This window comes from Dunckerocampus dactyliophorus, chromosome 19 (genome assembly GCF_027744805.1).
Source record: "Dunckerocampus dactyliophorus isolate RoL2022-P2 chromosome 19, RoL_Ddac_1.1, whole genome shotgun sequence".
NCBI lineage: Eukaryota > Metazoa > Chordata > Actinopteri > Syngnathiformes > Syngnathidae > Dunckerocampus > Dunckerocampus dactyliophorus.
In genome coordinates this window covers 944,224-965,039 of record NC_072837.1, presented here as the reverse complement: position 1 = coordinate 965,039, position 20,816 = coordinate 944,224, and the positions used below count along the sequence as shown (strand labels likewise).

At 44.6% G+C, this 20,816-nt stretch overlaps 3 protein-coding genes across 7 annotated transcripts; 1 reads left to right on the top strand and 2 right to left on the bottom strand.

Moving 5' to 3' along the window:
* The first annotated feature begins 259 nt into the window (after positions 1–259).
* On the top strand, positions 260–7,738 carry ccm2 (CCM2 scaffold protein). Of its 2 annotated transcripts, none has more exons than XM_054761351.1 (10): positions 260–641; positions 2,606–2,782; positions 2,913–2,996; positions 3,126–3,309; positions 4,812–4,948; positions 5,034–5,169; positions 5,244–5,301; positions 5,376–5,511; positions 5,597–5,735; positions 6,988–7,738. In XM_054761351.1, exons 1-10 carry the CDS (start codon positions 612–614, stop codon positions 7,290–7,292), a joined length of 1,386 nt encoding a protein of 461 aa, XP_054617326.1. In that variant the 5' UTR covers positions 260–611; the 3' UTR covers positions 7,293–7,738. The 2 variants fall into 2 exon arrangements, with proteins under 2 accessions (XP_054617326.1, XP_054617327.1); XM_054761352.1 differs by lacking the exon at positions 260–641 and adding an exon at positions 1,950–2,064.
* A 1,667-nt stretch (positions 7,739–9,405) lies between these two features.
* Positions 9,406–13,887, bottom strand: fam167ab (family with sequence similarity 167 member Ab). Of its 2 annotated transcripts, none has more exons than XM_054761353.1 (3): positions 13,598–13,887; positions 12,083–12,460; positions 9,406–9,965 (listed from the first exon to the last, which is right to left on the bottom strand). In XM_054761353.1, exons 2-3 carry the CDS (start codon positions 12,401–12,403, stop codon positions 9,702–9,704), a joined length of 585 nt encoding a protein of 194 aa, XP_054617328.1. In that variant the 5' UTR covers positions 12,404–12,460; positions 13,598–13,887; the 3' UTR covers positions 9,406–9,701. The 2 variants fall into 2 exon arrangements, with proteins under 2 accessions (XP_054617328.1, XP_054617330.1); XM_054761355.1 differs by lacking the exon at positions 13,598–13,887 and adding an exon at positions 13,392–13,582.
* A 167-nt stretch (positions 13,888–14,054) lies between these two features.
* On the bottom strand, positions 14,055–20,733 carry lca5 (lebercilin LCA5). 3 transcript variants are annotated; one of them, XM_054761348.1, is made up of 9 exons: positions 20,130–20,733; positions 17,741–17,832; positions 17,243–17,623; positions 16,707–16,927; positions 16,287–16,592; positions 15,815–15,952; positions 15,643–15,739; positions 15,234–15,370; positions 14,056–15,136 (listed from the first exon to the last, which is right to left on the bottom strand). In XM_054761348.1, exons 3-9 carry the CDS (start codon positions 17,616–17,618, stop codon positions 14,240–14,242), a joined length of 2,172 nt encoding a protein of 723 aa, XP_054617323.1. In that variant the 5' UTR covers positions 17,619–17,623; positions 17,741–17,832; positions 20,130–20,733; the 3' UTR covers positions 14,056–14,239. The 3 variants fall into 3 exon arrangements, with proteins under 3 accessions (XP_054617324.1, XP_054617325.1, XP_054617323.1); XM_054761349.1 differs by having other exon boundaries at positions 14,055–15,136; positions 17,243–17,832; XM_054761350.1 differs by lacking the exon at positions 17,741–17,832 and having other exon boundaries at positions 14,055–15,136.
* Between the last annotated feature and the right edge of the window lie 83 nt (positions 20,734–20,816).

Sequence of the window (20,816 nt, the reverse complement as noted above, 5' to 3'; positions counted from 1 at the left end):
GGGGGTTTTAAATCCAATAGATTGCATTTAGCGGCATATTACCGATTCCGCCAGAGAGGGCGCTGCTGAGCCGCTTGGAGGAGAAGTCGTTTGTTCGCCATCTGTTGTATTTGTAAGTCTCTTATGTGTTGCTTATTTTTCCCATTTAGAAATATGACTGTGTATTATAATTCTGATGATCATTATTCGAAAATGGAATGTAAAGAATTGCATATAGCTGCATGCTACATATTTCGCCAGATGGGGCGCTGCTGAGTGTCCTGGGCAGCATTCGACGCCCAAAATGGCGGCACGATTGAAAAGTTTTGACTGTTTTGTTCGAGTTTGTTTTCATACTATTTATCGGGGTGTGTAGCCCCTTAGAATACCACCAGAATCGAGTTGGACTCCGCGTATGGCTGTGTTCTCCACGATGAATTCAATACAAGTCCAACATGAGAATAGCGCTTAGCTATCATCCCAAATTCGGGCTCACTTCACCGAAGCGGGGCTAAGACTAAGCTAAAAGAAGCTAACAAGCGGTTTATATCGAAAAGCTTCGTTGCTTATGTCTTCTGTCGTTCGGACAAAGGTGGTGGGTTGAACATGAAGAAGGGGACCTTGTCATAGCAATGGAGGAAGATGTGAAAAAAGTGAAAAAGGTAAGTTAACCCTTCCACGGCACACTAGTTATCCACCCACCCACCTACCCAGCCGGCTAGCATGCTAACCCGCTTAGCCAATCAAACAAGTTAGCCTGGGCAAGTTAAAAGCATAACATAACGGAAGCGAAAGTCTCATAAATGTGGTCTCTTGCCTAATAATATAACACGAAATGACCAGGAAGTCTACAAATTGCCACCTATGTAACTGTTACTTCCAGAGCTCTTTGATTTAGCTTTACTTTATTGACCTGTATGGCAACTACAGCACTTTGAATTGATTTCTGTATGTAAACTTTTTTTAGTATTATGACTGTAATTGCCATACCTTAGTATTATACAATATCACATCCACATCGAGCCTTTTACCAATATTGTCATCCCGTTCCAGTTTAGCGACAGGAGTGCACCGTCTGTACTGTTTATTAACATAACGTAGTCTAAATTCCGTTTTAAATGACCAAATGAATGTTTGCCATGTTTTGTTTTTGTCTGTAGACTGGTTTTAGTGAGGTCACCATTCTGTGCAATTCCTGTTTGTGCCACTAGAGGGTGACAGGGACCCGTTATCGTTGAAAACTGTCAGCTGAGGTAATAATTTAAGGTTTGGGTACTTTTGTACTCTACGTCAGAGGTCCCCAGCCACTGGTTGCATATCCATTTAGTTAACTATGTGGTTTGTTTTGATTACCAATAATGTACAGTAAATGATTTTCACTCTGAATTTTGTGCAAACCGAGCTAATAAACTGGAGGCTGCTGAAAAACTTCCCAGACCAATGAGGATAATGGAGACAGCAAAGCAAAATTCAAAGTGAAATGCTTAAATGTTGTTTTGCTCATGTGCCAAATCCCTTGTGTGTTGTGTATGTGGGAAAGAAATTTGCGTTTCTGTCAATTTGGATTAAATTTAAAAGAAACTATCCAGAAAACCTTAGAGGCTTGCTCTTTTTCCAGCATGTTCCACACACTGACTCCAAGAAGAAACATATTTTTGTTTTTAAATAAGCAATTCTATCCATTTTATGTTTCATTGTAAATAAAACGTCATCATCAGAAGAAATACTGTCACCGTAGGGCCAACACTATCTCACCTTTCTCAACCAAAGCGCTATGAATTGTTAATGCACGTGTCATCTGGAGCCATACGCTTGTTTAATAATGCAGTCCTATGGTGTATGAAGTCTGCCATCAGTTGCGGCGTCTTGCATGCATCTAAAAGTGCGAGTGCCGGCGTCATCACAGGATGCTGCGGCGGTCCGTTTCCTGTTCTCACGTCACGCTTTCCTTTCAATTGCTTTGGGTCACGCGCACAGCAGTAGACAGCTTTCACTTAGTGCGGTCCCAGGCAACAGGTGTAAACAGAGGTTGAGTGCTTATTGGAATACTTAAGTCATCTCCTGTACGGGTTCATGGAGACTGAGGTACGGGGCTTTAATAATATTTGCAGGGCTAAAAAGTATCATGGTTTTGCAGAGTTAATCACATGTACGGAAGGCTTTAACTCTGTGTTGACATACTGTCAGAAGAAAACCTCATCTCTGTCGCATGTAAGCTGTCTTTTGATATCAAAATCATTGAGGATTGCAAAATGCAGTTTCCCTTTGTGTTGCTGTTGCTGACAGTGGAGATGCACGTATTGGGTAACACAAAGCAGCATTCGCTTTCCTCTGCAGGGACTTGTAGTGGTTGAGCTTCTTCATTTTGTTGGTACTTTTGCACGATGAAAACTGGGGAAGTTGTAATGGAGGGAAAATTGTTTGAGTCAAAACCTTTCATGTACCATCAACAAGGTTGATCCTTGTTCACACGGACCTGCAAAAGCTGTACATCCATGTCAGGTTACCAGTTGGCAACACTGTCTTTTGTACACCGAGTCCTGTCACAATGACACATTTTGCTGGACCATAATTGTCCTTCAAATGATTGCCGGTAAACCTTTGCCGCATGTCGTGTTTTTCTTAGCCTGGTATCGTGTCGCCTTTCAAGCGGGTCTTCCTGAAGGGAGAAAAAGGGCGGGACAAGAAGGCCCAGGAGAAGTCCACCGAGCGCCGGGCCCTGCACACCTTCTCACTCTCGCAGCCCGACCATCGCATCGACCCTGACATCCTCCTCAATGACTACATCGAAAAGGAAGTCAAAGTGAGTACGAGGAAGTATTTACTGAGTTGGCTGAGCAATTGTTGTGCCTGGTAATAAGTATGTGTCAATCAGGAAATGTTACTAATGCACACCTCAGGGTTTTTTTAACTCGACGCTGCGTTCTTTCTAGTATTTGGGCCAGCTGATGTCCGTTCCAGGATACTTGAACCCTTCAAGCAGGACCGAAGTCCTGCAGCTCATTGACAATGCAAGAGTACGTCATCTCAGTCTTGAGTAGTCAGCGTCCAGTTTGTGTTGCAGTATAGTTTTACAATCAACACACGGCCATTACTAGCTGGCAACACAATGCAGTAGAATAAAGTCCTCCTAATGTGTCGTCCAGAAGTCGCATCAGTTGGCGGGCCAGCTGACGTCAGAGCAGGACGCCGTAGTGAGCTTGTCAGCGTACAACATCAAGCTAGTGTGGCGTGACGGCGAGGATATCATCTTGAGGTTGCCCATCCACGACATCGCCGCCGTCTCCTACATCAGGGACGACTCGCTGCACCTCGTGGTCATCAAGACGGGTAAGGGAACAAAATTGGAAAGTACACATTTGTTCTGTGTGGAGGATTACCCACTGGCAGATTACATCGGGTTTTAAATTGAGCGTTTGTTCTCTTGCCCATAGTGGCGGGGCTCCAACTTGCCACTGTTTTTTTTTTTAGTAGTCACTTTCTTGTTTTAATCCTTAGTTTTTGTGACTAATAAGCCCCACAGGAATCAGAAGCAGGTACCCAGAAACACTCATTTAGTTGAAATAAGAGTGTCCTACAGGAACATGTTTATATATAGCAGTATTTGTGATGAAAGTAGTGTCACTAAATAGAAGTATGGTACTGGCAGTGCATATTACAGCTTGATACAGGAGATTCTTACTATATGTGGGGGCTATGACCTGAGACCTCCCGTGAATAGCAAATAAACGCAAGTAATTGAGGTGGCCATAAAAATGTCTATTTATGACACACTAATAAAACCTGGATTGTGCATCGAGGCGCCACCCTACGCAATGGAGGCTCGCTCCTTTCCCTCCAAACCTACCTGCTAGCTTGACGTTGATGTTCTCTGATTTCAGATCAACATTAAAAGTGACTATTTTAGATGATTAGATTCAATTCAGCTCTAGAACCCTCTTCGTCTCTTCAACTGCCATTGTTTGTGCGCAGCGAAGGAGGCTAACAAGCTAACTGCACAGAAGCACTATCCAGGTTTACGTCCCAAATATGCCCCACGCACTTATGAAACACATTTTCAATGATAAAACGTATGTAATGTACTCACCACTGATGAATGACGATCAATAGAACAGATGGAATCGGAGTCACGGTCTAACCTTTATACTAGGGATGTCCGATATCTAGTATGCTGATATTGTCCAACTCTCATTTCCGATTCCGATATCAACCGATATCGATATGTATAACATCACATATCCCCTGTCGTGGAATGAACACATATCTGTTGTGAAGCTAATGGACACAGCATCAGCAACTACCTTTTCAACAACAACATCGTACAACTGGCGTAAGCAAATATCTGAGAAATACTTCCAAAGCATGGCTCCAGGAACTCCACAAGTTTGGTTAATCCAGCAGCAGTGCACTTTCTGCAGAGGAGTCGCCCGTGTCTGCCTGCCGCTATTTTCCCGTTACCCCCCTCACCATTAGCGGTGTTTTGACAACCCACCATGTCCTGCCACCATCGGCTCAAGTATGTGCTGCATGTGTAGTGTTTTGGCGGGCGGAGACGAGCTTTCACTGCTTTTCCATCGTCTCGTTTCAACTATTTCATGTTTGCATGCATCACACAATGTACACTCACAATTGAAGCAATTCCTTTCAACGACATGCACCATTATTCACTTTAATCTCCAAAATGTTGCACAAACATACAGAGCGTGTATGTGGCTGTATCTACTGCTCCCTCCCCCCGCTCACCGCAAGGGATGCGAGGTCATGCGGTTGAAAGCCAACAATACATGTGCAGATGTCAGCCCCGCACAGTCAATGTTGCTTTGGTTTCTCAGCTCAGGAATCTGGAGGTTCTCCTTTTCCCAGCTCCTGTCCCGATCTCAACAAATCCCAGACGCTGAGCTCCTTGTCGGAGAGCGGAGCCGTGCTGGTGGAGGTCTGCTGTCTGCTCGTCCTCGCGGTCGAAAACAAGGTCTGTTTGCTCCCCGAGTGTTCTCACTAAAAGTAATGTAGTATACAGAGAAGTAAGTTGGTTTCCTTTGTTTCGTGTGTGTCAGGCAGCAGCAGAGGAGCTGTGTCTTCTCCTCAGTCAAGTCTTTCAGATCGTTTACACCGAGTCCACTATCGACTTCTTGGACAGAGCCATCTTTGACGGAGCCACCACCCCGACCAGGCATCTGTCCCTGTATAGTGGTAAGCAATAAGTCAGCTTTTGTCCTCCGTGTCATGCTGATGAAAGTTTTGTCCTAACGTGCGGTCGTCCTCAGATGACTCGTCAAGCAAAGTGGACGTCAAGGAGGCGTTTGAAGGCGACACCAGCTCTTTGTAAGAACTTGCCTTCATTGTGATTCATAAGTCCCTTGCGTTGTGGATGTGTTTATTTGTTTTCTCTCTTTCAGTCCGTTCCAAGCATCAGTGGACGCAGATGGCAGCTCGCCGTCCACCTCCAGCCCGGCCTCTCCTCAGGTGAAGACGGTGAGCGAAGGGGAGCTCAGCACCACGGCTGCAGAGCTGCTTCAGGACTACATGACCACAGTATGCAAACCGCTACACCCTTCACTCTTTGTGGATCAAGCTTGCGTAAATACGCTAATGGGGCTCCGTTGTCTCTTCCAACTAGCTGCGCACAAAGCTGTCCTCCCAGGAGATTCAGCAATTTGCCACTCTGCTCCACGAATACCGCAACGGGGCCTCCGTACACGAGTTCTGCATTAACCTGAGACAGCTCTACGGGGACAGCAGGAAGTTCCTTCTGCTCGGTATGGCCGCTCTTCACTAGACGTGTCATCTCTACGTAGTTGAACTGTTTGGCAATTTGAGCTTGGAACGCATTAAAACAACAAATCATCTAATCACAAAGCTAGTTTTTTAGGAGCAGACAGGTTTTATTTTTAATTTCCTGACCTTAAAGACCTATTTTGTTGGCAGGGTCCCTTCAAAAAGAAGTGCAGCCCCAAAGAACAAACCTCTTCTATTTTGGGATGCTGTTTGTTGGGATTGTTCCTGTAGGAAATCATGCAAATAAAAATAATCTGTAACACCTTTATTAACTGTACATGCAAGGTTTTAGGTAACGCTTTAACTAGGGGTATACGATATTATGAAGTAATACCGATAAATCTGTTAACATTAAAAATAGATCAGATCATTAAAAAAATAAAAACACTCCAATTAGGCGAGATTACCCCTACAGTGCGGGTGAGCAAATCAAGTGCTCCTTTTTCTCCTGCCTGTGATGTTAACAGCCTGACCTCACTTGTAAACAAACATTTACTTACTCCATTTACTTACTTACTACATTACTTTACTTACTACATTTACTACTCCACGATGAGGGGAACAAACCCCATCGCGCACACAAAACACCTCATCAGCTACCTGAAACACCAGCGTCACGGCATTTGAAAAGTGCAAAAGGTTTGCCAGAGACCTCCGTGGCATCACACTGGCTGCTCAGAGCGTGTCCCCGAATACGGTGCACTTTGCTGGGCCGCAGCAGACGGCTCCTTCCGCTCTAAACGCCGATTCTCCTGACCTCCGTAGGATCATATCGGCTGCTCGGAGCATGTGCCCGAATATAGTGCACCATGCTGGGCCGCATCAGATGGCTCCTCCCCCTCTATACAGTACTGTGGTTGTCCTGATAGTAGAGATGTGGTGGTAGTAATGTCATCATATTTAATTACGACGACTCAACAGGTACAGTCAAATCCAAATTTTGAGTAAATATTGAGTCCTTCTTACCTCCAGGTGCACACAAACTACAGTTAAATCTAAAAAATGTTTAAAGTTGATCTAAAAATGTTTGGTTATCGCTATCCAGTCGGTCTTGAGAAGCAGAAAGGTATCTGTTTGGAAAAAAGATATTGTGTGTCTCAAGTTTTTACATTTGTCATTCAAGTATAAAAAGAAGTTTAGCATTGCTATTAGCAAAACCACACAAGCGTAAAAACAAGTTAACCACTATAATATAACACATTTGAACCAAATCATGTGTCCTTGATCTCACAGGCCTGCGTCCCTTCATACCCGAGAAGGACAGCCAGCACTTCGAGAACTTCCTGGAGACCATCGGGGTCAAAGACGGCCGGGGCATCATCACAGACAGCTTTGGCCGCTACCGCCGGGCGGCGAGCTCGGCCTCCGATTCCACCACCAACGGCAACGGGGCGGCGGGCAGCAGTGGAGACAGCGCCGCCTCCGACGAGGGCCAGGAGACCTCCGAGGGCGACGAGTGGGACCGCATGATCAGCGACATCAGCAATGACATCGAAGCGCTCGGCTGCAGTATGGACGGAGAAGGGGTGACGCCGTGATGCGACCGGCGTGATCACGTGACGCTTGTTGGCACTGAAGATTTGCTTTACTGTCTCAACACATGAAGTCAAACAACTGCACTTGCAATCAAGTATTTTTGTACCCACTTATAGGCAGTATCTGCCACTGCTGTCAGCTATGTAGCCACAAAAAAGACTGATTAGATTTGGTTTTATTATTATTATTGCTGCCTTATATAAATGTTTTTTCTTTTACACTATCATTTATCAGTGTTTACTCAATCTAACTGACTCACCAAATGCTGTCAAAGTTTTATTCATTAAGTGTTCTTGACAAAGCCAGTTAGTTTGCGGCTAATGTTGACGTACTCTCATGCAGGTCATTTGGCATTTATCCCTGATTGTGCCTTTAAAACCGTAGCGCAGCCTCTGTTGTGCAAATGGTTATGATTAAATAACAGCAACTCTGACTTTTTATTTTTCAACGCTGTTGTGGTCCTTTTCTCTTTACTTTTGGGGTGCGAAGCTGACCTGAGAGGTGAAGGTTAGGGTGGGATGGTGATCCTCGCTGACTGATCATGCGCTCTGATGCGCCTAAACCTGCTGTGAAACTTCACTTTGAGTTCCGTCAAGGCGAGCAAGGTGGACATATCCTTAATGCCATCAAAGTTGGGAATACTGAGCGATGAAAATTGAGCACATTCCATCCTGGGAACCCCCTCCGATGTTGCGTTTACTGTGTTGACATTTTTAACACACCTAACCTCCGATGATGACAATAAATGACTTCACAGTGCAGATATAAGACACTTCCTGTCCAACCGCCTTCGTGCTACAGAGCATCTTAATTGTTTGGATGCTGAGCTGCCCTAATTAATTCTTTCTAACACGGTGTGAAACCGCTTTCTCCCGCAGCACTTGAAAGCACCCTAATTGGCCTCCTGTAACGCTAATCCTTAATCCAATTGTTAGCGGAACTGAATTGTTCTGGTGCTTTATTTGGAGCGACTTTATTAAAAAGTAAGCACAGGGTTAAAGCGAGTCATTGAGGCGATGTCATGGCAATTAAAAGAGCGTTTTATCTCGCAAGCTTACTGTCAGTTTGGGTTAGTGTGCTTAGCGTTTGCATACAGCTACTTGTTTAAAAAATATCAATTTCATGCCCGTGTTGGTTTAAACCATTGCAGGTAAACTACAGCTATTGTGTCTTCTTGCACAAAAGAAAAGGTAACTATATGATTAATATGTTAAACCATTTAAAAATGCTACATTAGAGTATGTGTTGACTTGACTAAAATTGTATTCAGAAAAACACAATTTTAGATTCAAACCATTTAAAAATGCTACATTAGAGTATGTGTTGACTTGACTAAAATTGTATTCAGAAAAACACAATTTTAGATTCTAGGAGACACACACACACACACACACGTCATCCAAAAATTAGAATATAACCACAATGTATCCCGCCTTTTTTTGCTCGGCTCATTACGGGAAAAGCCGAATTTGCCATTAAGATTATGCGAAACTACATCCCCTGGGAATGCAGACCGACCAATCACTGAGCAGCACACACCGAACCCCGCCCATAAGTCCGCCATTCTTCTGATGAGACGCCGTTCAATTGAATGTGTTGCTTAGTTTAAACATATTTTTGCTATTCAAGAAGATAATTATGCTGCTTCGATCACCCGTACCAGATGTGACAAATGTTCATTTTTGTATTTTGTTTCCAAGAATATGAAGGGCGATTACAAAGCTAATATAAAATTTAGCAAACAAAACAAAGTTAGTTAAATCCCTCAAAAAACTGCAAGCACACCTTCTGTCTTTTTGGTAAGGTAAGGAATACATTTATTTTTCTTAAAGTAATGCTTCTGGTAAACCAGAGTAAAACCAGTTATATGTATAAATGTGTACATGTCGGCTATGTGCTATACTAACTAACTCCTAGCCGGGCAGCTTTACAAGATCCATGCTAATTAGATCGGGGACATAATCAAGTGTCTGCAAAGTCAACATTTGGTTTATTGATGAACGACTCATGTTGAAGAGGCAGGAAGTGTTTAACCTGTTAGGACGTCGCCAAAATAAGTCAATGGCTGCATCACCTTAGTCATCACGGATCAGGTAAAGCCTCTGGGAGTATAACTGCAATGTTAGCAACGCAGGTGACTGTTTTTATTACATATGAGATTTGTGATCGTAATCACAATCACTGCATAGAGTCTGCTTTTCATCCGAGAAGCATGTGGATAGGCTCAAACTGGCAACGACAGTGTGAGGACACAATATTTGTTGCCCTTGATAAGAATAAATAATACATTTTTAACGTTTTATACGCATATATAGCTATATTCTGCCCACCGGTGGGCAAAAAGGTTTATCAAGCATTCACTTTACTATATCGGGTTAGTAACAGAACATCAGGTTAGCCTTCTACGACTACTAACATAGCGAGAAACGTCGAGAGTTAATGTTCATCTTAGTGACGCCAATGAGTCGCAGCGGTGCTGATAAGCCGAGGCCCGGCGTGACGGGGCACTCGCACAGCAGGTCGGCCAACTCGTCGCGCTCCTCCAGACCATAGGTGGCGTCGTTGAGCATGCGGCGATGCAGATGGCACGCCTGCTCGACCTTCATCTTGCTGATGTCGCCACGCAGGCGAATGAGCTGCCTCGCCAGCTGCTGGTCCTGCAGGCGCATCTCGGCCTGGAGGACAGAAGAAGAGGTGCAGACGAGAGCGGATGAGACACTTGCTCTCTAAATTTACACAAAGCGTCTTCACTCAGGCCTCGTTGTCGTCACCGAATTGACAAAGAAAACTCACAGTGGGACTCTCCGGACATGATGTCACTCCCGTGCACTGGCCTGCAGAATGTGCAAAGATCAGTGCAGTTTTTTTCTCACATCACTTGTTCACTGACTTTTTGCAAACGGTGGAAACCGGTCGCGAAGTCAGTGCCTCTTTGTGTGCTCGCTCCATGAACACCAATGAAAGAATGGATGAGCAGAGTGGAGGCAACCACACGCGTTTGGAACATGAAATAAATGAGGCATTAAAGGGATAGTTGGGATTTTTTTACATGAAGTTGTGTGACGTCCCCACCAGCAGTGCAGCACATCAACAGCGACTTACCGCCCACTCGGCCCCCTCTCGAAAAAATCAGATCTCACAAATCGCTCGGCGTTATATTTAGTCTATTTGTCGGGGTATGGCGGGAGACAAATACAACGCTGAGCAATTTGTGAGGTCTGATGTTTTTGGAGGAGGCATTTTTGTGATCAAATGTATTACTCTTTTGAACGCATATTGTTTTGAGGAGCCAAACTCTTTGCTTGTGTAACCCCAGCGACTACCTGCAACTACGTCCTTCCAGAACAGGACTTAGGGGACCAAGTGGGGGGTAAGTCGCTGTTGATGTACTACACTGCTGATGGGGCTGTCACACAACTTCATGGCAAAAATATCTTGAAGTCAGGCCCAACTTGTATGCTGCCTAAACGGGTTGCTGTAGAAAATAGAAACAAACAAATCTACAGGGCTGTTGGATTCTAACTGCTATGGCTAGAAATACTGTACAGTACATTATTGGTTGACCGGTATCGGCATAAAAATGAGATATCGGATCATATGAGCATCGATTTTTCTGCTGATGATGATATCATGTGCGAGTGAGACCACATCAAACTACCCAGCTTGTTTTCTGCCTAGTCAGGCTGCTGTAGAAAATGGAAACCAAAAAAAATGCACAGGCCTGTTAGATTGTAACTCCTGAATCATTAAGCAAGTCATGTTTACATGTCACACGTGTTTGCTGTCGAAACAGAAAAAGTGAAAAATTAGACTGTAGTAGCTAAGTCATTTAATAAGTCGGGCCCAACTTGTTTTCTGCCTAGATGGGGAGCTGTAGAAAATGGAAACAAAATCTCCAGGAATATTAGATTGTAGCCGCTTCGTCTTTAAGCCAAGAAGTCATGTCTACAGGTCAGACTTGTTTGCTGCCTCAACGGGCTGCTGTAAAAAAAAAAAAAAATCAACACAAACAGAATAAATGTGAATATATATATCGACTGTACTGCTTACGTGATAAAATGGTTCCTTCAGTCAGACCCAATTAGTTTGCTGCCTAAATGGGCTGCTGTGGAAAATTGAAACAGAAAATAAATTTGAAAAAAGTGACAAATGAGACTGCAGTAACAAGTTATTAAATAAGTTGGGCCTAACTTGTTTTCTGCCTCGATGGGTTGCTGTAGTAAATGGAAACAAAATCAACAGGATTAGTCATTAGTCATTAGTCAAGTCATTAGGCGAGGAAGTCATGTTTACAGGTCAAACTTGTGTGCTGCCGAAACGGAAAAAAAAATCAACACAAAAAATAAAGAGGATAATTGTGAAGATGTCATCGTAGTGCCTGTGTCATTAAATAAATGATTCCTTCAGGTAGTTGGCTGCCTAAACAGGTTGTGTCGAAAAGGGGAACCCAAAATAAACAACAATAAAGTGAAGATTAGATTGTAATCGCTGAGCAAAGAGGTGAATAAGGCATTTATACAGGCCCAACTTATTTGCTGCACTCAATGGGCTGCTGTAAAACATGTTTTTAAAAAAATAAAAATGCAAGAAGTTTTTTAAAATTTTTAAATTGGATTGTAGTAGCTAGGTCAATAAGTCGTGGCCATCTTGTTTTCTGCCTAGATGGGCTGCTGTGAAAAAAACCTGACTGTGGTTGCTATAAAGTCGTTCATTCAGGCCCAACTTGCTTGCTGCCTACACGGGTTGCAAAATATGAAACAAAAGATTTTAGGGAACTTTCCGGCCGTCTTACCAGTTCTCTCCTGAGCCAACTCAGAGCCTCGTCGATGTTCTCAAATGCCTTCAGGACACCTGACCTCAACTTGCAGCGAATCACGTTCGAGTCCCCTCGTTTGTCGGCCGATTCCGCTTCGACGTTTCCGCCCCCGGACCCTGTGAAGTGTTTCGCCTCCACCCTGGCTTTCCATTCCAGGTAGGAAGGTCTCCTGGTCTCTAGTCTCAGCCTCTCCGTCAAGGCCTTCAGGGTCAGGAGATGGTCACTGGAAGGCGAATCCTCACATGCCGACCCCTCCAGGCCGTCTGAAGTGACAGTAGAGGACGAGGACGCCTCCATTACAGAAGAGCTCCGTGGCTAAAGTGTGGCGTAAACGTTCTTGAACATTTTAAAGAACTGTAGTAAAGAGAGGGAGAGAGGGAACACGGTGAATGGTAAAACAGGAATAAGAAGGTATAATCCCCCATTTGGTGCGGTGATTAAGACGCCATTCTTCCATATCAAATTATAGCCGATCAGCAGCTTGTTCTTATGTTTCCACAGCAACTACACATGTGACGTAAATGAATCAGCAGTTTGTTGCCTCCAGAAGACAGATGCAACATCTTTTTTATTTAACAGGAATATAACATTTTTGACCTTGCAGGATGTGGAAAATGCATGAAATCTACACGGCTGTCTCCTAAACCTTGTAGTAACAAGTTGTCAAAGTGTTCCCAGGCGTTCACCTTTTTTTCTTTTTACAAAGCGGTTTATGCTCACTTATCCCATAATCGGCGCCGCAGACCAGCAGTGAGGTCATTGGCCATGTCGCTAATGATAGCCTTGGCTCTTTTAACAAGGCCAAAAAGAGAAATCTGAGTGGCTTTAAAATGCTTTGGGGTGGATTTTGTGATTATTCACAGCATGAATCAAGGAGGAGGAACATCCTTGAGTGTGTGTTTGCATATATACACACACAAATGGAAGTGCTTTACGACAAAAAAAATAGTAATCCTAATAATTACATTTAAGCACCAAAAAGGGGAAAAAGATCACCAACAGCCAATAATCTTCATTCCGACATTCCTTTTTGGTCTAAAGATCATCTGGTGGCTGCATTAAAAACTAAGTTCAGCAATAAAATATACTTTGTGGTTTGGGATGGCCAAAAGCGTCTAAATGGAGAACACAGTCAGCAAATTTGTCCATGAAAGTACCGTGTTTACTGTAAATACAGTTTAGTGAACATTCATTATACCAGTAAAAAATATATTGCTACTACTACTAATAAATATTTAGCTTTTCTACTATATACAAGAAAAAACCGGAACCTTTGAAACTTTACCACAGCTACAGCAATATCCCGGAATGAGCCACTTTGTGTTTATGGTTTAATAGTTTTACTTATACTTTCCGTAGAAATAATTGAAGTTATACTTAAATAAAAACAGCATTCGTATTTCTGATAAATACAAGGGAACAGTGCTTCATGTCTGGAAGCTACTGAAGAGCTAATAATCATTAGCATAACAATGTATGTTTTACTCTTACCACGTGACTCCTGGTTGCGCGTTGAACCACTTCCGGCATAAACAGCTCGTTACACAGCAGTTAAAATGTTAACTTCTCGACAAGTTGTTATGAAGCAGAAAGGAGTGGAGACCACTATATGTACCCCCTCCGAAAAAGGAAAGGAAAAACTCTTAATCCCCCCCCAGTCCTCGCACTGTCCACTTAAGTTTGAGAGCCGGCACCTACCGCTGGAGGGGCGGGGAGATTGGGTCAGTTGACAGTTATTAGGCGACACATTAGGCGATATGTAAGTGTTTCCAAGAAATAATACAATAACAAAGTATCATAAAAATCAAACACAATAATAAAGAGAGCCAATGTTTGAATTGTGTGTGCAGCTCTTGTATTATTTGTTGTGTAAAGTGTAAATGAATGACTCAACGTTTTTTTTTATCGTGCACATTTAATCCAAGACTTAAAATTTTAAATAACAGAATAATAAATTAAAAAAAACTAAACAGAAGAGATTTGAAAACACATTATTTTTGTTTTTGTTAGATTGTACCAAGTGCAATAAATTAAAACCATTTCAAAGTGCAACAAAAAAAATAAACACAAGCTAATGTCAGCCATATTCGACACACACTTGAGTGCTGAGTTTGTCTAGTCGCTAAAAACATGTTATAATATGAGCTCCTCGATGTCGTCGTCGAACGAGGCGATGGCGCGCACAGTCGGCCGGCTCTCTACGACGTGTCGGGCGTCCAAGGAGGCCGACGGCGGCGCTGACGTGCTGAAGCTCATGCGTCCCGAGCGGGGCCCTGAACGCACGCCATTGCTGCTCAAGTCCAGGATGTCACTTTTGTTAGTGTTGCCAGACGGTGTCGCCAGAGAGCCAAACAGCTGCTGCATGAGAATGGACTTCTTGTTGTTTGTGACGTCGTCACTCGCTTGCTTTTTGTCCAATTCCGCCCCCTTGAGGCTGAAAACGCCAATCGCCTCCAACGCGGAGTCGCCGTCCTCTTTGACAGGCGCAGGGGGAACGCTTCGGGAATTTCCAAAAGAAGGAATGTAACTCCCGAAAATTAAGTCCTCGTTGGATTTTTGGGAGCGCAGGCTTCGTCTCCGTCCAGCCTCCCTGTTTCCATCTCCAGCAGCCAAACTCGGATCCTCCACGTGAGAGGAGGGAGGCTCAGCGGGAGCTGTGTTGGACGCAAAGGAGTCGCCGAAGACGGATTTCCGCACGCCCTCGTTTTGAAGGTCGATTTCCCGCATCTTAGCCAGAAGCTGGTCCTTTCTGCGACGTGCCTCGGCCGCCTCTTGGTTCCACCTGTCCACTTCCTCTTGGACATGGCCGCTCTTCCTGCTGCTGCTCCCCTCTCTCAAATTTGTTAAGAAGCTGGCAATCTTTCTCTCCTCGTCCTCCTTCTCTGCCTTGTCCCACCCTGCGGGTTGTTCCTCTTTTGCCTCCTGCTCACTTGTACATCTTATGTCTTCCGTCTTCTTCTGATGCTGCTGCTGCTGCTCCTGGTTTGGACGTTTGCCCGTCTCTGGCGGTCCATCCACCTTGTCCAGTTGCTGGTGACATCACATGGGACAAAAGACATAAACAGAGTTATTGTTGGTGCTGTTTGTTAGCAAAATCCCTTCAACTGACCCTAAATATTTAGCTTACCTTGAGCGACAGGTATCCATCAGGTGCTGGATCATTGTTCTCTATAGCATCAATGACAGCGGGAGGCGGCGAGGGGAAATCTGGGCTGCACGTTCGGTCTTGGGCCTGCACCCCCTTTACGTGGGTACTACTAGGGACTTGTGCGACAAGACAAAGTCACTTTTCAAGCACGTGGCTTTGAAATAAATTTAAAAAAAACATGTTAATGTGCATTTTTAGATTATTTCTCTAATAAACTATTCAGTCAAGCTTTTAAAGCACTTTAAAAATCAATGCCACATTAAAAATTAAGCATTTTCAATTACCCACAGGCTCCCTGGAGCTCCCTTTACTTCAGACCAGCTTATTAAATAATGCTTAAATGATTCAATGGGAAGAAAAGAAAAAAAGATGATTAAACGAGCCTTACGCTTTGATTTGGGCTCACCCTCGGTGACTTTCCTCAGTGGGAGTTTCCCCATGCGGTGAGCGTAAATGTTCTTCGTCTCTAGTTCCCTTTCTTTTTCCTGCAAAAACATGAAATAATTAGGACAACATGCTTTTTTTATGCGGTATGTGACTGTATCGTTGCAGTTATGCACCCTGAGTTTATTGGTGAGTTGGTCGAGCTCCTTCTGCAGAGTCTTGATCTCTTCCTGAGCAATGAGCATCTTCCTCCTCTCTGCGGCGAGCTGTCTCTGGTGACTGCTGCTGCTCAGCTCCATGTTCCTCTCCAGCTCCTGTAACGCACACGGGATAGAAATGTGGCACATTACTGCCCACAAATGATGGTTTAAATAGTTAAGCTACGATAACGACCAATGTTAACATATTGGAAAATGTTGAATTGCTAGCTGCCTTTTCCTTTCCATTTTCTCATGCACTCCAAATCATTATTAAAGCTTAAACAAAGAACTTATTCATGGCAATTTTTCACATTTAAGATGTAACAGTCTCTCTCCAGTTATCTCGCCCGTCCTCTTTGTAGTTGAGGTAAATAAATGCTTATGTGAAGATCCTGCAGAAAATGACAAGTCCATTTGGAACCTCAGTGGATGTAAATGACCTTAATACCTTCATCTTGAGTTCAACCTCCTGCGTGCGTGCCCTCTCCTCCTCCAGCTTACAGGTCAGCTCCTCGCGGGCTCCCAACTCCCGCTGCTCCACCAGCTTCTTCATGCGGCCGACCGTCACCTGACTCCTCATCAGCTGCGCCTCCTTCTCCTTCAGCCGACGCTCGGCAACACGCTCCCGCTCCTGAGTGCGCCGGAGTCGCTCGCGCAGCACGTGGGTCTCGTTGGCGTGGCACGACAGCATCTGGGAGATTTTGTTCTCGGCGTCCGTGTAGTTCTGCAAGGCTTTCTCCTGGCGCAGCTGAAGCTGTGGCACGGAAACGATGGATGGATCTCATTAACATGTGGTTAAACTAACACCTCCCTGACCATGTCAATCAAAACTTGAGCATTATCATCAGTCAGAACTCGAGGAACCTACGTGCTTGAGAATCCGGTTTTCCTTCTGCAGCTCTACGATGCGCAGCTGCAGCTCGGCATGAGCATTGCGCAATTCGTTGATCTTCAGCAGACGGCCCGAGAGCATTTGCTTGGTCAGAGGGTCCAGGTCTTTTGGAGGAAGGGACTCTTTGCTGCGCGAACGCACTCCCCGGTAGCGTCCGCCTGGACGCGGTGGGCGGGCCCGGACGCGTTGCTGCACACCTAATATGGAGTACAGACATTACAATTGTCATCTACGGTACTCGTCAAAAGCTTAGGAGCATCTTCTCTTTTAATGATATAATAAGGCGTCTCCAAACTTTTGACCGGTAATGTGTTTTTTGAATTTTTTGTCCATCGCAGTCAATATTTGTATGTATGAATGTTAGCATTAATGGTGGTTAACTTCTTTTTACACATGTATGACATTTAGGAACTTTCAAACATTGGCTGTACGGTTTAAAAAAGGTTTATGATGGTGACAGTTTGACCCCGGAACAGATTATTTAAATTCCATTGAGTCTTTGCTTGACCCACCTGTGTTATAGGGCGAACTGCTAGGAATCTGGTTTCTCCGTACCCCCGTGGGTGGGGTAGGGGACAGAGTCCGATCCCGCGAAAACGGTGAGAGCGAACGCTCCGACAGCGACTCATTCTCGTAGTCGTCCGAGTAAGAGGGGCCCTTGCTCCCTCGACCCCCATCTCCGTCCGACATTTGGTCACGGTCTGGATCCAAAGGGTAGATTTCATTCTTTGAAATGTCTTTTTCATCCTGGATCCGGTCTCGGAAGTTCTTGTTGTGTTTCTGTTTCTTAGTGGAGGATGCTCGACCCTTCTTGTGCACGCTGCTCAGGGACCGTCGGCTCTGATTGTCACTCCAGTCGTCTGCGATGGGGTCACATTTAGACTCCATTGTTTCTGTATCATGAGAAGCAGCACCGCCAGGAGACAGAGAGACAGAACAGGCATGGACTTTTAATGTGCACACAGGTTAGACTGCATTTCATTCACCAGAAGAGATGGTCGAGTACTGACAGAGTCGTTCAAAACTTGCAAGTTCTTCCACTGAAGCGGGACCCGCGGGTATTTGTCTCAGTTAACTCGTTCACCTACCCTGCTGCCGTCACCTAAATGAAAAAGGAAACCAGGTAACATGGCAATAATTGTCTAAGTGTTACTCTAACTGCATTTGTATAACCGTATTATCTCACAGATCAACATCAAAATCAACAGATCTGCTAACTGCCTCAAATCTCTCCTTTCGACTTCCTGTTCCTGTCTGAGCTGCTCGCTAACGCCGAGGCGAGCACTCAAAGAGCCCAGGTACTCGCAAACCTAGACTCACTGACAAACCACGTCGGTGGACTTGTTGCACATGTGCGAGTTTCTCGGGTGCCCTAGACGCCGCATTGCGCGCTCAATCGTAAGTCTACGTCACGGCCGTATTGGATGCGTCCAGAGAGAAATGGGAGGATGCCTACAGTAATTGATGTTCTGCATGGAATTGTACCAACAAGTTTACCGTCTTCTTAGAAGGGAGACCGGGAGGTGTGTTCCAACTACCGTGGGATCGCTCTCCGATTCAGGGGTTCTGGAGAGGAGGATCCGCCAGATAGTTGAATCTTGGGTTCAGGAGGAGCAGGGTGGTTTTCGTCCTGGTCGTGGAACTGTGGACCAACTCTACGCTCTCGGCAGGGTCCTTGAGGGTGCATGGGAGTTTACCCAACCAGTCCACATGTGTTTTGTGGACTTGGAGCAGGCGTTTGACCGTGTGCTTCACGGAATCCTGTGGGGAGTACTCTGGGAGTATGGGGTACCAAACCACCTAATTCAGGCGTTTCGCTCCCTGTATGACTGGTGTAAGAGCTTGGTCCGCCTTGCCGGCAGAAGTCGGACTCGTTTCCTGTGAGAGTTGAACCGCACCAGGGCTGCCCTTTGTCTCCCTGGGGAGGTGTTCAGGGCACATCCAACCAGAGCAGGCCTCGGGGAAGAAGACCCAGGACACAGTGGAGAGACCATGTCTCTCAACTGGCCTGGGAACGCCTCGGGATCCGCCGGGAGGAACTGGACCAAGTAGCTGGGGAGAGGGAAGTCTGGGCTTCTCTGCCAAGGCTGCTGCCTGTGTTACCTGACCTTAGATAAGATGGATGGTTTACAGTCCAAACAAGATCTCACGGGATTACCTTTCACAGGTTAGGCTGAAAAACATACTTTTGATTGTATTTGGCTATTATAACATCATTTTATGAACAGAATTTGTTGGCTTTGTGGTATAATACTGTGGATTCCCGTGGTGAAACCATCCTCCTTTGCAGAAAGGAGCTTTGTTAGGTTTTCATTTTCTTGTACTTGTTTAAGGGGCAGATCTGCCACATCCAAACGTAACGCTCCTATGGGCCAATCATCTCAATGAGGAGTTTGCTTAGTGCGTAAATATTTGCATGAGTCTCTCTGTGTGTGGGTTTTTTTTTGGCGCATTCGCGTTGTGACACCTGATTTGAGTGAATTGTGTACTCGATTCACTTCAGTGAGTGATCCACTAAAAATGCGAGTCAGTAAAAGGAATCAAATTTACCATCACCACACGAGACTGACATTAAAATCCATTGACAGGTAAACTGGACTCCACATTGGGACTAAGCAACTGACTTCCTTATTGTGCAACATGGTTTGGTTCCTAAGCAACACCACAATAAGCTAGAAGTTTCCACCAGGCTAAATAATAATAATAATAATTAATAATAATAATACAAGTGCAGCACAAAATGCAAGATTGCTCTTATGGAAAAAGGCATGTTAATCAACAACAAATACATCTTGCATAAAACTAATGATACAGAGCGGTGTATTAATGTATAACAACAACCTAACACTCGTTTTTAATGGTACCATAAGGTCAGGCTGTCATCTGGCCCCTTCTAATCATCCAGACAATAAAACACTTGGTGTGTGTGTGTGTGTGTGTGTGTGTGTGTCTATGGCAACAGAAGCCCACAAAGACCAATCAACAAAGAGGAAATACATAAAGAACAGTGCTTGGAAATCACTGCTGTGCATCAACCGTCAATGCAGAAATAATCCTTTAAAATCTTTTTTTTCCAGTAGTGTCGTGACTTCCACAAATGTATGCTTTTAGCTGCCATGTGTTTGTTAGCAAGGTGATCTAGCCTATCTTTGACAGGATTAAGATAAACCCGCACCGTCTGCTCTTGACAGGTGCATTGTTGGCACAGATGGCTGCTCACATCACCACACACAAATAGAAGAACCTATATTCCCTATATTTTGTATTCTTAAACTTCAATGTCACTTGCCACAATTAAGGTCGATAACGGAAAGCTAACTTGCTAATGGCGTACTACACTTTTACAATCGCTAGCCCCGAGGCATTAACCCGACAATCAACAGGTGAGACGTGTCTTACCGTTTGGCGTCGTCTCCTGCACTTTCACTTGCAGATGGGTTCCTCATAAATGGCCGTTGCTGACAAGACCTTTGACAAAATAACAGTAAGTCTGCAACGTTGAGAATGGACGAACTTCCGCTAAGCGCTGCTTACGAGCTAGCTAGTAGTTTAGCCTCCCACCCCACCCCCAGCTTCATCCTCCACGACGTTTGTTTGTTAAAAGTCATCACCACGCAGAGTTCCGACTCGAGTGGGAGTGTGGACCTGCCAAGTCCGACCCGGTAGAACCAAGTTGCAAGGAGTGAAACCAAGCAGGACGGACATTCCTGCTGCTGCGCTGTATTTGCATAGGAACCGCTTCTATGACGTCAGCAGTTCGTCTTGGCAATACACGACGTGATTACAGTTCGCCTACACACACTAACGCATTGATGTTACATAATAAATGAATGAACTAGCTATCACATCTGTTCGTATGCCAGTGAGGCAACATTAAATGACTGTTCATAAGACCAGAAAATGAAAAATATATCGTTGCATTGGCTGGGAGTCGAATATGCGCGTCCATCGTAATGTCTGCCCCCTTCTAACCTAAACCTGAGATTGACATAAAGGTACGTCAAAGCAGCAGACGTTAAAAAAAATAACTTTCACAGTAAAGATGTGTGCAATTTCATGATGTCCAGTTTCATTAGGCTTGTATAT